Raw genomic sequence first — 17,418 nt, 5'->3', positions numbered from 1 at the left:
ATTTGAATTGGGACATATAGTTGGACCCCCCCCTGTTTTTAAAATGGCTGGATCTGCCCTAGTCCAAATAATTATGACGTCTTGAAAGGCTATTATAATTTTTTTCTTTGACGCCTTATGTCGAAGTAAGGCGTCAAAGAAAAAAATTATAATAGCCTTTGAAGTAAGGCGTCAAAGAAAAAAATTATAATAGCCTTTCAAGACGTCATAATTATTTGGACTAGATCTGCCCCTGCTGGGTGTCTTTCAAACAACCAACTAATCATGCTAATGATGGATGGTTAAATAATTGCCATAAAAGCAGTTAAAACAATATAAAACATCTAACATTTAACCTTATTTGCAATGCTTGAGCAAAAATGACTGTAGTCTATGTATATATTGTACAAGGCTGAATTAAAATTACCTCATACCAGGTTTCACCAATGGCCAGGCAATAGACCTGACTGTTGTCTAATATACTTGATTGTTGATCATTCTGATTATCTGTCCAAGTACAAAACTATGCTAACAAGAAATTGCACATGAGCATATAGAAAGTACCTGAAAAGTTTCAGATTGTTTAATGTCTGAAGTAGTTTCTACTGTTCAATGAGGATCATAAGATGCAGGGGGAAGGAAACACTCTTATCATGTTTTAATCACAACAACCAATGCAATAGTCACATGGTGTTCCTTCGTCCCTTATACATTTTGTACCCGCCCTTTAATATATTAAAGCCCTTAGAATGTATATGTTAAAGTAGTCTCAGAATCAATGTATGTAGAATAATGCCGGTAACATTAAAATGTTATCATACATTTATCCTCCTTTGGTGTGGAATAAGAGCAAATTACCTGCTAAGCTTCTATTTTATTGTGGGACTATGGGAAGAAACGAAGGGGTACTATTTAAAGTATTTTTAGGCAAGACAGAAAATTAAAGTACAGGGCCTTTTGCTGTAGGTCTATTGTTAACGATGAAATTGGAAAGAGGATACCAATTACATTAATTTGTAACAAAAAATACAATCAAACGAGATAAGACAGAGAATAAAAGATAAAAATATCAATATTTAAAGACCCTTTAAACTTACCATTAAACATAAACTGACTGATCCAGAAATTTGTATAAAGGGATGGGGGGGGGGGGGGCACTGACTGTTAAAAAAACAGGCCCCACTAGTCATGCCATGTACTAGCGAACAGTTCGGAACTTCCCGTGGCTTCTCAAAATTTGGCAACCTACATCTCAATTGCAAATTTAGTAAGTACAATTTTGACTTGATTCGACATATTGACAAACATGATAACATAAGTGACACACTGACGACATTAAAAGATCAATGTAGGATAAAAAAAAATTAAATCAAATAGTTTAGGGGTGTGGTGGATGGGTAAACATTGCTGCAAGTTTTGCTTATCTCACATCAATTTTACATGTATATTCAATCATTTTTTTCCAAAATTAAGTAAAGAAGGTGGGGGGGGGGGGGGGGGCAGTGAAAAAACTATGTTAATTAAGTTTTGTTTATTCCACATTGAACTTTTGATGTCGTCCACAAGATCTTGTGAGCTTAACGTTGAATATAGGAGGAGAATTATAAAACAAAATATATTGTCAAGTCCAAAATTTAGCCATTTCAAGGATCTATCAGGCTGATAATGTAGCACTGGCTATTATTAGAATCTTAATTGTATCGAGTCAATCAAGGAGACAGTAGAAAGATGTTTCCTAATAATCATGATTACAAAAGAGCTTGACACGAATTTTTAACTGAAGGTCTGTCCGATTGGTAAAATTTTGATTGCACTTAAATGAATACATAAGTGACCCCCCCCCCCCCCTTCCTCCCCCGCCCATAATAAGTGTCCAAAACTTTAATTCTTCTCTGATTTAAGCTAGGATGTGTATAGTAAGTAAGTCAGTAATTTTTATTGGTTTGAAATCCAGAATCATAGGATTGATACCAAGACAATACACATTGGTTATACACAAACATCATGACAAACATACAGACATATATATCATACCAAATTCATAAAGATTGTACTATATATATATATATATATACAGCCATGTATCACCATCATTGCTGGTGATCCGATGGATAAATCTGTTGTTGTAGAGTTGTCACTGACTTAGACGTTCTTATACATATAATAATTTCTGTGACTGTATCTTGCATTAATTTGTACTGAACAATAACATCTCCATGGCTTATATATCATGTAATGCAGTACGACGCTAGATTAAAACTGACGAGGAAAGGTAACACACAGCCACCGAAAACTTTATTCATTGTGAGGCCCAGGTGGTCGTGTGGTCTAGCCGGCGGGACGACTACAAAAGGGGGGGGTAGGGGGGGGGTTCTAACTATGTTCCCCTGCAAATACATTGATCGTCCCAAAAGGGGGGTCGAACCCCCCTGGATCCGCCACTGATGTATGATAATGTCATGTAGGCCTATGTCTCCGATTCATTTCTTCATAGTTTTATATAAAGCGGCCGTGACTGATTTGTAGACAAATACTTGTTTATAACAGAGGCCTATTTTAAAATACTCAGTGTACCACTTCTGAACTTTTTTGTATTTATTTTCAATACTTAAATCCCCATTCTTGATTTCAGACCGGGTTCCGGACTAACTCTCAATCATATACGTAAATGATCGTAAAGTGTATTCTCGAAAGCTTGACAAATGGAATACGAAAACCCGGAAAAATCACCGTTGCCGTTTTTTACACTATGACGCAACTCATCCATGGACGCTCGTCGGCTGCTGAATTTATGTTTTACAGTTAAAAAGAATGGAAAGATGTATACTAGTCTGATAGATAATACGAGGACCTCTGGTTTTTCAAAACTGTTGGATCAACAAGTTATTATAAACAGATAAATTGAAATGGTTTGCTTGTCGATTAACTTGAAGAAACCGGGTTTTAAACAAGAAAGTTGTGTGTCTTTTTGATGGATTATTTACATGGAAAGCGCACCGAAAGGTAAATATTATCATGCAAATATTTAAGAAGATGCTAGTGGTATACTTTTCACGAAAAAACATTTGAATTTATAAATTTCATCGCATGCAAACCCGAAAATCAGTCTGACAAAGATCAGAAGATTGACAAGAACGGACGCAAGTCAACTCGACCCACTGCCAAAACGGCCTACTTTTTTAACAACACGTCTCCCTTTCTAAAAATGTCCCACTCTTGTTAAGGGAGCTACCACGTGAGTTTTATTGGAGGTGGGGGGGTCACCATGTCACAGGCACTTGTCTCAGAAAAAAAATTCCCTATATACCTTAATATAATACATATTTAATACATAAAAATAGGATTTTTTTTTCTGAGACAAGTGCCTGTGTGGGGGGTGCTTGGATGTTATTTGAAAAATATGCGAAACTGGAGTTCTGTCAACTTTAAAAAAAAAATGCAGGATAACATTTTTATCGTAGCCCCCACCCCATAAAAGTCAAGTGGTGGCTTCCTTACCAACTCGTCCGTTTAAAAAAAAATTGCCCTACTTTATATAAAAATGGTTAAAATCTGTAAGATATACTCCTGCAAAGAATGGCCTTGCCCAACTTGCATGACTTGGGTAAAATCCAAATGAATATAATTAATATTTAATTATATAAAAAATAAAAGTCTGCAAATTTGCCCTTATTTACATAAATTTGTACTTATCTAGACTACCTAGTTCAAATAATTATGACTTCTTGAAAGGCTATTACATTTTTTTTATTTGACGCCTTACTGTACATTAGAGTAAAGCGTCCAAAAAATAATATTATAATAGCCTTTCAAGACGTCATAATAATTTGGACTACTAGACTACCCAGAAATTAGAAAACACTGATATAAAAATTTAATATACATAAAATTGATAATGGAAATGGGGAATGTGTCAAAGAGACAACAACCCGACCATAAAGCAGACAACAGCAGAAGGTCACCAACATGTCTTCAATGCAGCAAGAAATTCCGGAGGCGTCCATCAGCTGGCCCCTAAACAAATATATATACTAGTTCAGTGATAATGAACGCCATACTAAACATGCTAAACTCCAAATTGTACACAAGAAACTAAAATTAAAAATAGTACAAGACTAAGGCCGAGAAAAAAAAGATCTGTGTTTCCGGTAACCCGACCGACCCTGTTTTTTTAGCCCCGACCCTAACTTTTTTATTGGATCTTCCAAAAAAAAAAAAAAAAAAATTTATCAACCGACCCTGTTTTTGACACAGGCTTCTGATAGATGACATAATATTTTTTCTCTCTTGCTTCCTCTTGCATAGAAAGCCAGTAAAACATTTTATTAATGTCAAAAGGTATTCCAAATAGGTTAAAATCCAAGAAATTTGCACAGCAGGTGCTTCAAAAACATTGTAAATGGCACACTTCCGGTTTTTGAAACTAATTACGGATCCGGACTTGGAAAAAACATGATAGTTTTCCGGATTTCATTTACGATGTCAAAAAAAAAAAAAAAAAGAAAAAAAAAAAGAATTCCTACCTACCGACCCTATTTTTCAAAATGATGTTACCGGAAACACATATCTTTTTTTTTTAGGCCTAACAAAGGCCAGCAGTCAGAGCTCAGACATAAACAAGTCGATTTCTGTTTTTGACTTAAAGAAGTCAAAACATGTATTTATTATAAAAATGTGTTTTCAATTTAAGACTTATATAAGTCACAAAATGACAGACTTGTTTAGGTCTATTTATGTTGATGAAAAAACATAATTTGACTTGGAGGCCAAAGTACATCACCTATGACAGCAAAAATCTGTCTGAGAGTTCACAAGGACGTGAGCTATCTATATTTAATCATCTAATTGAACATCCTTACTAAACACAGATGTTTCACCTCATTTAGTGTGGATCCAGGTGGTTGCATTGTAAGGTTAATTAACATGATTCCCCCATTTTTTAGCCTCTCATTCATATTTTTCTTTAGAAGACAAAGCATTGGCTATCAATGTTGTCATTATTTGATTTAGATGCATGACCTTTTTATAAATATGCGTGGGTCTTGAAGTTAACCAATTTTGGTAACTTATCGACTTGTAGGAGTCTATATTTGCAACTTTTTGATTCTGGTCAATCATTTCTTGCTTAACAATATTTGACTTATTGAAGTCGTATTTTGTCTTGCATTAAAGGGAGACAAATCCTTAAACTTACAAATTTAGACCTCTATGAGTCAAAAGCAGATTCAGACTTATTTATGTCTGAGCTCTGACTGGCCAGAGGCTCCTGACTTGGGACAGGCGCAAAATTCAAGCGGGGTTAAACATGTTTATGAGATCTTAACCCTCCCCCTATACATGTACCTCTAGCCAATGCAGATGTATGATATCTATTGATTTAAATTGATGTGTCTTTTCTGAAACCATGATTGTGGATTCATATTTATTATTAAATTATTATGTACATGTAATTTATGTATTTATTTAGTGTATCATAATCTATTTGAACTTTTTTTTAGCTTACTTAAAATCAAGCTGTTTGGGCCTCCTCTTGTACATGGGAAGTGGACTCCTTGAGAAGGTGAAAGGTCTGCTTTACATGTACGTAATGTTAATATAAAAATACAAAAAATGTGGTGATCATGGTGATAGTGAATGAGAAAATAGAGGAATTTTTATAAGTGTAAATTCACTTTTTTCCACTTATAAATCTGTCATATTGTAATTCTGATAATAATGTTTAAATTACATAATTAGGGAGCTACCATTTGATTTTTAGGGGGGGGGGGGGGGCTAGGATGAAAAATTTTGTCCTGCATTTTTTTTCAGTTGTAATTTCTGTCCTGCCTTTTTATTTTTCACTCTATTCGGTTCTGCATTTTTTTTATTAGTTTATTCCGACTTTTTTTTACCGAAATTGTCATCCTGCATTTTTTTTGCAAAGTGTATCATCCTGCCTTTTTTTTACACTCAAAACTCCTGTCCTGCCTATTTTTTTCAAATTTCATCCTAGACCCCCATAAAAATCAAATGGTAGCTCCCTTATTTTCAAAATAAAATATTGTTTAGGTTGCTATAAACAGTTTCGTATAAAAACTAGGGGTTATTCCCCAACTAAAAATAGACATGGAGGGAAGTCCCTTTTTATCAACATAATTGGTGAAAAAGTATCATGTTTTTTGTATTTGGTTGTAAAGATATATTAATTAACTTCAATTAAAGCAGGTTGAATGATTAAAATAATTAAAAAAATTAGATTAAATATACATGTTTTGAGGGGAGACAACACTGTAAACAGTCTGTTTTTTTTGGCAGTGAAAATTGAAAACTTATTTGCAGACACTGTAGCTCTTTATGGAGCAGGCGAACGTACCCTGAAGCATGAATTTTTTGAAAGACCAGGTAAAAATCTATGAAATTCATACAACTTTGATTATGAAAAATGTGCAGGTATCATGTCTTCAGGGGTGTGCACATGACCTGATTTCAGGTTTTGTCGAGCCTGCAACTTTTGTTGCAGAAAGCTCGACATAGGGATAGTGATCCGGCGGCGGCGGTGTTAGCTCACTTCTTAAAAGCTTTATATTTTAGAAGGTGGAAGACCTGGATGCTTCATACTTTGTATATAGAAGCCTCATGTTACGAAGTTTCCGTCAGTCACATGTCCAATGTCCTTGACCTCATTTTCATGGTTCAGTGACCACTTGAAAAAAAAGTTCAGATTTTTCGTAATGTTGAATTCTCTCTTATAAGTAATAGGATAACTATATTTGATATGTGCGTACCTTGAAAGGTCCTCATGTCTGTCAGACAGTTTTCACTTGACCTCGACCTCATTTCATGGATCAGTGATGAACAAGGTTAAGTTTTGGTGGTCAAGTCCATATCTCAGATACTACAAGCAATAGGGCTAGTATATTCGGTGTATGGAAGGACTGTAAGATGTACATGTCCAACTGGCAGGTGTCATCTGACCTTGACCTCATTTTCATGGTTCAGTGGTTATAGTTAACTTTTTGTGTTTTGGTCTGTTTTTCTCATACTATATGCAATAGGTCTACTTTATTTGTTGTATGGAAAATATGTTGTCTGATTCCAGTGATATCTAGTTTTATACAAGTATCTTTATTAATCAGTCCACCACTAAGGGTCACTTATACATGGTCCCTCAAAATATGACGTCATAGAAAAAAACTGTTGATTGCACCCTTAACAAGAAAAGAAAACTCTCCACCAGAAATCAAGTCACATCGAAGTTAACTGTTAACATGTACAACAATAGGTCACTTTACATCCTTCAACAATGACTATGAGCAAAGCCAATACTGCATATTCAGTTTTTAAGGACCCTATATGAGAATCACAAATTTGTAAATCAATTCAAACAAGAAAACTAAGAGACTGATTTATACAATGTAAAATATAAAAAACAGAACAAAAAAAAAAATGATAAACAGCAAGATAAGACAAATTGAACCACTAAATTACACTTATTTAGTTAGAAATATGTGTCGGTGACCCCTCTTGCTAACTAACATGCCAACATGACTAAAAATAGAACATAGGTCTAGTTTAAAAGATCAAAACTAAGCCAATTTTGCAAGATCAAATATTAAATGCAATTTTGGCAGATATTATAACTTCATTTCATTAAACATTATTTCTTTTAGCATTTTCAAAGAATGTACAAGTACAAGTACTTTGAGAAGTAGGAGAAGATAAGCAACAGAACAGAATTCATTTGGGTCATTGCTGTCTAGATTATATAGTGGATTCATAGATTGTCATTATATTGATTTATGTGCATATGAGCACAGAGGAGCAGTAGTCAATGAATAATTTTGTGATGAGAGGTATGTTTATATTAAAATGATGCCTAGTTTATTTGATAATTTTGCTCTCTTGTCAAACTCGGTAAATCATGGACATGTAGTTTCCAAGATTTATTTTAAAATTTGAGGTCATAGAGTTCCAAGTTTTGATTCTTGTTGTGGGCAAGTTTGAAAATTATCCATGTTAACAGTTAGAAGTGACAAATTATTTTTTTTACAAAACCATAAACAATTTAACTAAGATTTAACCCTTTCCTCCATGGAATTTTTTGTTTACAAACTTGATTCGCATAGGATTTTTTCAATAAAAAAAAATCATCAGGTTTAAAGTATTAATGCATTGTAAAAACGAACATTTCATCAATGAAATTCAAGTCAGATATTCTCCTGAATATCCTTTTCATATTGGATACAATTTTTTTTAGTCTTTTTTAATATGCAGACATTTTGTAGTCAATGCGTTTCAACTGAGGTACTACACAGGCGTCAAAAGGCGTCATTATGGAGTAAAGGGGTGGGGTCAAAAAGCGTCATTATGGAGGAAACGGTTAACCTCAAACTATTTAAAACAGAAAATGTTTTAGTTCTAATCTATAGCGTTATGCCCTTTATATACACAGAAAAAAGTCCCATAAAATCTAACTTGAGGAAAACTCAAAAGTGGCATTTTATATTTCCTTTGGAAATTAACATTGGAAGGGGAGATAACTCCGCAAAAATGAGTCCTTTTTTGGTCAGTTTTTGGTTGATTTTCTTGAAATTTATGTAAAGGCTTAAGCACGATACAATGCTTATGGAGTTATAAGTTTGTATTTGACTAAATTATATAATCATGATAATCTCCTGCTCATGAAATGTACAAAACCGAAGTGTTACAGGTATTATTTTTTTTTGGTGCATTTTTCATTAAAGAAATTGCAAATTTGAAGCTTTGAGACCATTTTGAAAAAATAATGTGAATATTTGGTATTGTTTATATCTGTATATTATATTCTTTCAGCATCTTACTTGTCTAAAGAAACTTTAAACCACAAAATGAAGAATACGTGCTTAATTATTTTTATCAAATTTGAGATTCTTAATTACCTTGACACCAAGCAATAGGTATGGGCTTTGTTCATTGTTGAAGGCCATACAGTGACCTATAGTTGTTAATGTCTGTGTCATTTTGGTCTTTTGTGGATAGTTGTCTCATTGGCAATCATACCACATCTTTTTTATAATAACTTATGGTAAAGTGATTAATATTGTGCAATTGTAGTTATAATATAGGGATATTGCATGAATATTGTCATGAGTAAAATTTATATTGCACGAGCTTCGAGTGCAATTTTTGTTCTACAAGGGACAATATTTCCCAATATTCATGCAATAATTTTGAAGATGTATTGCACTGGTACAATACTATAGGGTTATTGCATGAATATTGGGGAATATTGTCCCGAGTTGAATTTTATATTGCATAAGCTTGTGAGTGCAATATATGTTCTACGAGGGACAATATACCCCAATATTCATGCAATAACCCTTTTATTGTATAGCAATATAATATTTGAAAGTAAAAATTGGTTTAAACTAAGAGTTTGTCATTGATAACGTCATGATTTTTTGAAGATTTTTGCACTAGTGCAATATTATCAGATTATTACATGGCATTTTTCATATCGCATGTATTATCAGCCCTAGGTTCAATATCAGCCCAAGAGCCGCATGGCTCGAGGGCTGATATTGACCGAGGGCTGATAATACATGCGATATGAAAAATGACATGTTATGATCTTTTTATCATATGCTTCAACAGTAGAGAAAAATAACAGATTCATATATTGATCCTTCTACGTGGTTCCCGAAAAGATCTTGAAAGAGTCAAAAGTTCACGGACGTCGGACCCAAAATTTGATACATTCAATAAGAAATCTTTCTATCATATGCCTCAACAGAGAGAAAAAAAAACCCAACATTTTAATATGGACGAATCGACAAAAAAATAATTCACTGAACAATATACATGATGAAAATTGTTTGGAAAAGTCAACTTTTTTTATTGAAAGAACTTTCTGAATTATGTTTCAGAAAAACTTAAAAAATGCATTTATTTAATATTTTTTTTTAATTTAATTTAATTATTTTACACAATATACTTTCCAGTATTCATATAATTGTTTTGTACACTACTTTGTAATGTTTTTCACTGAAAACGTAGCATTAAGGTGTATTTTCCGGAATTTGCCGAGTATCACCGAAATGCCATGTGATAACGTTACGGAAAGGCATGTGATAACAATCGAAGCATGTGATAAACTTTTCATATCAGCCCGCTAAGCACCAATTCGAAAAATATAGAAAATACTTTAATTTAATGCTATTATCATACGGTAAAAATCATATGTTATTAAGTCTAAGTATATGATAATAGAATTTATTGCACGCTAACTTTTAGTTATTTTCTGTGGGAAATATTATATTGCTATGCAATAATAGAATTTATTGCACACTAACTTTTGGTTACTTTCTGTAGGAAGTATTATATTGCTACATGTATGCAAAAATTCTTATAATTAGTGCTTCACTTAAATGTTGACAAGTTTCTTACTCCTTGATACAGGTCCTAATTTGGATTGTAAATAAATATTTGACATGTTATATGTTTCTGAATAAATGTAGTCAAAGAACTTGAAATTGGTTACACAGCTACTTTTGCATCTATGTACTATTTCTGAACCAAAAAATATGTAGTACTGTAGCTTCGGAGGCGACGGCATCAACAATGTATTAGTTTGTGATTAGGTCTAGTTTATGGTGAACCACATGTGATAGGATAATCATATTTGGTATGCAGTTGTATAAGCATTGGCACATCTCATTTCCATGGAGATTATTTGGCCCTGCCTTCTCAGTCATGGTCTATTGACTTCGAAACTTTTGCTCATACATGTATTAGTTTGTGATTAGGTCAGTTTATGGGGAACCACAAGTGGTAAGTCAATGATATTTGGTATGCAGTTGTATAAGCATTGGTATATCTTGGCTCCGCCCCCTTAGTCATGGTCTATTGACTTTGAAATTTTTTCTAAGTTATCATGTATTAGTTTGTGATTAGGTCAGTTCAAGGGGAACCATTAGTGGTTGGGCAATGTTAATTGGTATTCAGTTGTATAAGCATTGGCACATCTCATTTCCATGGAGAATATTTGGCCTCGCCCCCTAAGTCACAGTCTAATGACTTTGAAACTTATCTTAGTTTACATGTATTAGTTTGTGATTAGATCAGTTTAAGATAAACTGCTTATGTTTAGTCAATAATATTTGGTATGCAAATTTATTGGCATTTGCAAGTATTGTTTCCATGGAGATTATATAGCCCCACCCCCTCATCATGGTTCATTGACTGTGAAACTTTTACATAGTTTACACATTAATGTTTGTAATTAGGTTTGGGAACGACTTATACATGTACCGTACCTAAATGTTACAATAATTTTTAAGTAAAGAAAGTTATGATACTAAATATCAAAAGTAAATGTCCAGTACTACAGATTTTAAATACAGAAACATTACCTATGCAAAAGTAGCAGTTTATATGAATTCAAGAATTGAATCTACATGTATATTCAATTAAAGATTTCTTGCTGTTGTGCAATACACTGGGCTGTTGCGCAATAATTGGTTAATCTGTTGTCAGACTGCAAACAAACAATAATTTCTCAATGTCACATGTATATCAGAAATTTATAAAAAGAAAACTAAAAGGAGGTTTTCTTAATAGCTATAAATCGGTCATCAAAGTTTAACGAAATTTTAAGGATACATGTATTTCCAAAAACTTGAAAGTCACCCCTTTTCTTATGACATGTATGAAGAAAATCTTATAACTCAGAAACTGACAAACTTAAATTTATAAAAATCAAATGGGAGCTTACAACAAAAAATATGAACAATTTAACTAAGTTTCATGATATTCAGCATTTTTATGTCCCACTCAACGAAGTTTTGGGGGTATAATGTTTTTGACCTGTCTGTCTGACGTCAAGTCCTGTTTCTTGTCATCACAACTTTTCTCAAACCACACAACAGAATTTCATGAAACCTTTTTAGATAATAAGGACATACAATGTAGATGTGCATATCGACAGGAAATTAAGATTCAATTTTTTTTTTTTAGGAGTAATGCCCCTTTGAACTTATTTGCTTTAATGTACTACTTCAACAGTTTGTTATTGCAACTCTCCTGAATCCACACAACAGAATTTCATGAAACTTTGTAGATAATAAGGACATACTATGTAGATGTGCATATCAACAGGAAATTACAATTCGTTTTTTTTTCTAGGAGTTATGCACCTTTGAACTTATTTGCTTTATTACTACTTCAACAGTTTGTCATTGCAACTCCTCTGAATCCACACAACAGAATTTCATGAAACTTAGTAGATTAGAAGGACATACTATGTAGATGTGCATATTGACAGGAAATTATGATTCAATTGAAGTTTATCAATTGCCAAGGTACATTGAAAGGTTGTTCTTTTATTAAAATCTGCACATACATGTATATAGGATTTTTTTATAAGCTTAAACTTGATCTTCTTTCTGTTGTTAGCTTACATTTTGTTTCAATTTACTTAAAAGTAAAAGTATATAGGAAAGGTATAAATTAGTGAGCATCGGTTCATACTACATATAGTTTTTGTCTGGACTTCTTGATTAATTTATATATATATATACAATTTTAGCTTGTTACCAAATGAAAGGAAAGGACATTATTGGCAAGGATTGATATTACTGGTGAACATGTATGTCATGTAGGTGTGAATGCCCTGCAAAACAGAGCTGATATCAAAGTAAGTTCATCTGTAGAATTGCAGTTAATTTAAATAATTTTATGTTATCTACCTAAAACTGTTTCAAGTTTAATTGTACATGTACAGTGTTGCTTATTTTTCTCACTTTCTGATTCAATGCATGCATTAAGCCTTACTCTGCTCGCCTCCTTCTGCTCCATACACACACACTTGAGATGTCAGAAATTCAGACTATCATAGCATTTACATTACAAACTTACCTAGTCAGACTGGCCAATATTATGTTTTGATAAGTAAACGTTGTTATTTAGAAAACATAAAATATTTGCCACTGGACATTCAAATAAGCAAAAAAAAAAACCGACCAGATAATGATTTTGCATTAACAGAATGAATTTGCAAACATATAACAATTAGCTTAGGGCTATTCCAGAAAAAAATGTATGGGGGGGTTGGAAGGCATGTTGTATTAATAATACATGGGTGATGGGTATCAGAGCAACTTTTCACACTATAATGCACTATAATTCTCAATTACAATTGTCTTGGTGGCGGGTGCTGACAAAAACTGCCTTCCAACAACCCCCCCCCCCCCCCCCCCCCCCCTACATTTTTTTCTGGAATAGCCCTTATGTAATTCATGGAAGTTAGATTTATATTCTTTATGAATATTTTATTTCAGTTACCATCACAGTGAACATGGTGAAGAATAACCAATACCATGAATACAGGACACAGAAGACTACCTCACAAACTTGGGAATTTTACAAAAAATAGAACGTTTAAATTTACAAAGAAGACATTTATTTTGACATTCATAGACTTGGAAAGTAGAGAAATTATAATGTGAATATAAATCCTTGGAAATAAAATTTTGAACTTTGAAGAAGATTGAAGATTATGTTTGTTCTAAGAAAGTTTGAAGAAAAAGGATACATTCAAAACTGTAAAAAGGAAACATTACAGTATTCTCAATTTATACTCTTGAGATCAATTACTCTTGATATATAATTAAAAGGACTTATAAAAGTAAGGACATTTGGTTGAATTGCCAATGAGAAAAATATCCACCAGAGTTCACATGATGTGATAGTGAGCTATTATAGGTATCCATATGTCCTCCAACAATGAAAAAAATGAACTATATAGTGTGTTGTGAAAGGGTTTGGAACTTTGGACATGACAAATAGAGAAAACTAAGAGCCTTGTTTTATCAAGTTAATACATGAAAGCAAAATATGAACCAAAGACCACCACTGAAATACTTCTGATTATTGTTGATTTACTCTTGAAATATCATGTAAAATGTTTAAAAAGATATCATCAATATTCAACTTGTTAAACAACAAGTCACTGTATGACAGAAAGTTCTTGGACAAAATCCTTGTATGTGTAATGCATCAGAATATTTTTTTTAGATAGAACACTAGGAGACTATATACATGATATAAGGAAATGCAAATAAAAAGTATCATCACCTTAAAAAAAAAGTATAGCATTTTATCATTGACAGTTCCATCAAAAGTTTCAGCAATACAATGCAACTGTTACATAAAAATCAAACTATACTATACACTATAATAAGTGTGTTATATATACTACAATAAGTGTGTTATATACTATAATATATATATATTATAATGCATAATTATAATAGACGTTATACGTCCGTGGTACAAAACATCCGTATTACGTCCGTGGTACTAAACGTCCGTAATACGGACGTGGTACTAAATATCCGTATTACAGACGTTTTACGGACGTTTTACGGATGGGAAGCAACGGACGTTTTACGTCCGTGGTACTATTCGTCCGTAGACGTGCCGTATAATACGGACGTTTTACGGATTTTTTACGGACGTAAAACGTCCGTAGCTATTTTACCTGTGTAGTAGTAATTCATGGTCGTCATGCAGTCTTGATCTTTGGCTTATGATACACCTAAATATCAAGTCTAATAATAGTATTTCATGGTAGTCATGCAGTCTTGACGTTTAAGCTTGTGATACGCCAAAACATCAAGTCAAAACTATTACCCCCCCCCTCCCTTGACCAAACAAAATTTGATTTAAGGGGGGTGTCTTATTGAGATTGCTTCATTTAAGCCTTTAGTCCTCCTTTTAAGAGTAACATGTACATTAGCTAAATATAGATAACTGTAACCATTGACGAATAATAAATATCTTAAGATTGTTTTTTTTTATATTCTGTACTTTTTGTCTTATCACATCTCCGATACTTCAATTCAACTTATAATATTTTTTCATTTGTATTCTCTTTGCAATTCTAAATATGCTTGGCGTTAAATTGCATATCAAATTAGTTTTGCTTTAACTCAAGTGATGCTTCAAATTACTGACCTATACAAATAGGTTGAACGCTACTCCATTTTCCAACTGGATGTAAGTTGTAAGCCAAACAAGTTAGTGTATCGTTTCCTGATAATATGTATCCTGATCTACATTTAAAAATAGCAATATCGGAAAAATGATATTTCGTCAGGTTTGTAGGTAGCTCGATACTCTCTGTTTTATTGAAGTCCGGACAAGGAATAGCTTAAAAGAAAACAAGATATAATTCTCATATTAATGAAATTAAAATCAAATCATTCTATGATATTTTATTTCCGACAAATACGATTACTCTCTCCTTATTCAATTTCAACATGTACTTTTATTGTAAATTACTGTTATAACTTTCTAACATTTCGAATTAAGGAATGCATCTTTATCATGCAAACATAAATCTTTATTTTCTTGTCAAGAATGGTTATAATCTGGTCCAATTAATCTAATGAGCTATTGTATCAGACATTTGTTCAAAGATTGTGATCTACATCCTTATAAATATATCGTATTAATGTTTAAACAAATATGTTTACATCATTTAGGTATTAGTTGTGATCGGCTTTCAACTAGAATTCAGTTACTGTGAGTACCTTCAAATCAGTGCTTTGTGTCTTTTGTTTTTATTACTGTTTATGTCTGTGGTTTAATGGTTCTTACCAATATAATATAATATAATGAATTAAGACATTTACCATTGATTTGTACAGTTTAAACTCATGATCTGCTGTTACAACACGATACCAGGTTAATAGAAGGCTAAGCAAGCAGATACAGGTTTAGCCCCGCCCATTTTAAATGTGCCTATTCAAAGTTTGGAGCCTGTTTTTCAGGGGCTTCATTTGGTTTTTGTGTGTCATATTTGTTTTTTTGTGATGATTTCATATCTCCTACTTTTTTTTGTGAATTGTATTGTTGTCGATTACTCCGTTAGTTTTTCTCGTATGAATGTTTTCACGTCTTGTCCTGTCAGAACATTTTTGTCTGTTTGTCTTTTTCATTTTTAGCCATGGCGTTGTGAGTTTATTTTTGATTTATGAGTTTGACTGTCCCCCTGATATCTTTCGTCCCTCTTTTATAGCTGAAGGTACGGCACGATGTTCGTCACCAAATGAAGGCTGTACGGTGACAAATAACTGCTGACATCAACGAAATTTGCGCTTGTTAACGTTTGTCTTATTTACAACCATCATGCATACATCCTTTATTTCAACAATATCCCATTCTCCATTATCATGACGAGTCTTATGTAGACCACGCCATTGGTGATTCTTATGAAGATGAAAAGCGCGTCTAGCGTATCGAAATATAAGCCTGGTATCTATGTTAGATTTTTAATCATACCTCGACAGACAGGTCGGTTGTTATTCCACTTGTTAATTTTAAAACACTTTGTTAGTTTAGCTTCTCCGATATAGCCTTGCTTACAAGAAATATTTACATTTTCTCCATATGTAAAATTTTCTCTTCTCGTGTTTATCTCTTCATTATCAGAAAGATGAATGAAACTTTTACTGCATACAATTTCTGAAGAGAAATATCAGACAATAATTTTCTTTTATTTGTTTTACACTGATAACTGATTTAAGTGCATTTTTTTTTATTGTACCCATTCACAAGAAATATCCTCTCGATTTAAATTGTACTTTTGAATGTACTTTATTCTGTTAAGCACTACCAGATATGGAACGTGGTCATTGGCTTTTCACTTTTACGGTAAAATGACTGTAATGTTAATCTTCATTGGTAAAGATCTGATGATATGCAAGACAGTATTAACCACCACTTACACATGTTACAGATGTAAAAGATTTAGGGTTTTTTTAAAAATTAAACTAAAATGGTTGAATAAAATGGCTTTTTATTAGAATAAGGATACGTTTTGAAATTACACAAATTTTCATTCAGTTGATATTACATGGGGCCCTCTTTTAATAATGTATCATGCACACAACTTTTCACAAAAAACATGTTTAGACCATCGTAAAAAGTTCAAACAAAGAATTTTTATTATTTTAATTTTTGTACCAAAATAAATAGAAAAACTGGAACCCCTGGGCTAAGGTCATTAATTAAATATAAACATGTATGTATATGAGCATTTGAAATTATTTGTATACTGATATACCATACCATATGTATGCTCATATATGTCTTGCACTACTTTTACTATATTAATGAAAATGTTATTACTATACTTAATCCATAGATTTCTAAGTGTTAGTTCATAGAATGCTTATTATGCTTATTTATTGCACTTGCTTGCTTATTGTGCCACAAGATAAATATATGTTGATACTTGTAAATTCATGAAGAAAAAAATAAATTATAAAAAAAAAAAAAATAGAAAAAAATGAATTAATCTATAAAAGTTTTATTTAAAAAAATGGGCGATAGATATCTGAGGGACATTCAAGCTCTAATCACGAAAATAAAAAGTAGACAACGTCATGGCAAAAAAGAAAAAGAGCAATTGATAGA

General features: G+C 32.6%; 1 protein-coding gene and 1 long non-coding RNA gene across 2 annotated transcripts in view; one reads left to right on the top strand and one right to left on the bottom strand.

Annotated features, from left to right (window-relative positions):
• LOC139516972 (receptor-type tyrosine-protein phosphatase alpha-like) overlaps positions 1-17,418 on the bottom strand; it is a 146,378-nt gene that overhangs the window by 24,213 nt on the left and 104,747 nt on the right. The window contains exon 9 of the mRNA XM_071307463.1: positions 14,953-15,147. Coding sequence (XP_071163564.1) covers positions 14,953-15,147 — 195 coding nt within the window. The remainder of the gene's footprint in view (positions 1-14,952; positions 15,148-17,418) is intronic.
• On the top strand, positions 2,723-13,481 carry LOC139499090 (uncharacterized). The gene is made up of 5 exons (XR_011658102.1): positions 2,723-2,982; positions 5,478-5,559; positions 7,629-7,811; positions 12,524-12,631; positions 13,275-13,481. It is a non-coding gene; the product is annotated as an uncharacterized lncRNA (long non-coding RNA).

The sequence above is a fragment of the Mytilus edulis genome, chromosome 1 (genome assembly GCF_963676685.1).
Source record: "Mytilus edulis chromosome 1, xbMytEdul2.2, whole genome shotgun sequence".
In the NCBI taxonomy this organism is placed as follows: domain Eukaryota; kingdom Metazoa; phylum Mollusca; class Bivalvia; order Mytilida; family Mytilidae; genus Mytilus; species Mytilus edulis.
This window is presented reverse-complemented; position numbering and strand designations above follow the sequence as displayed.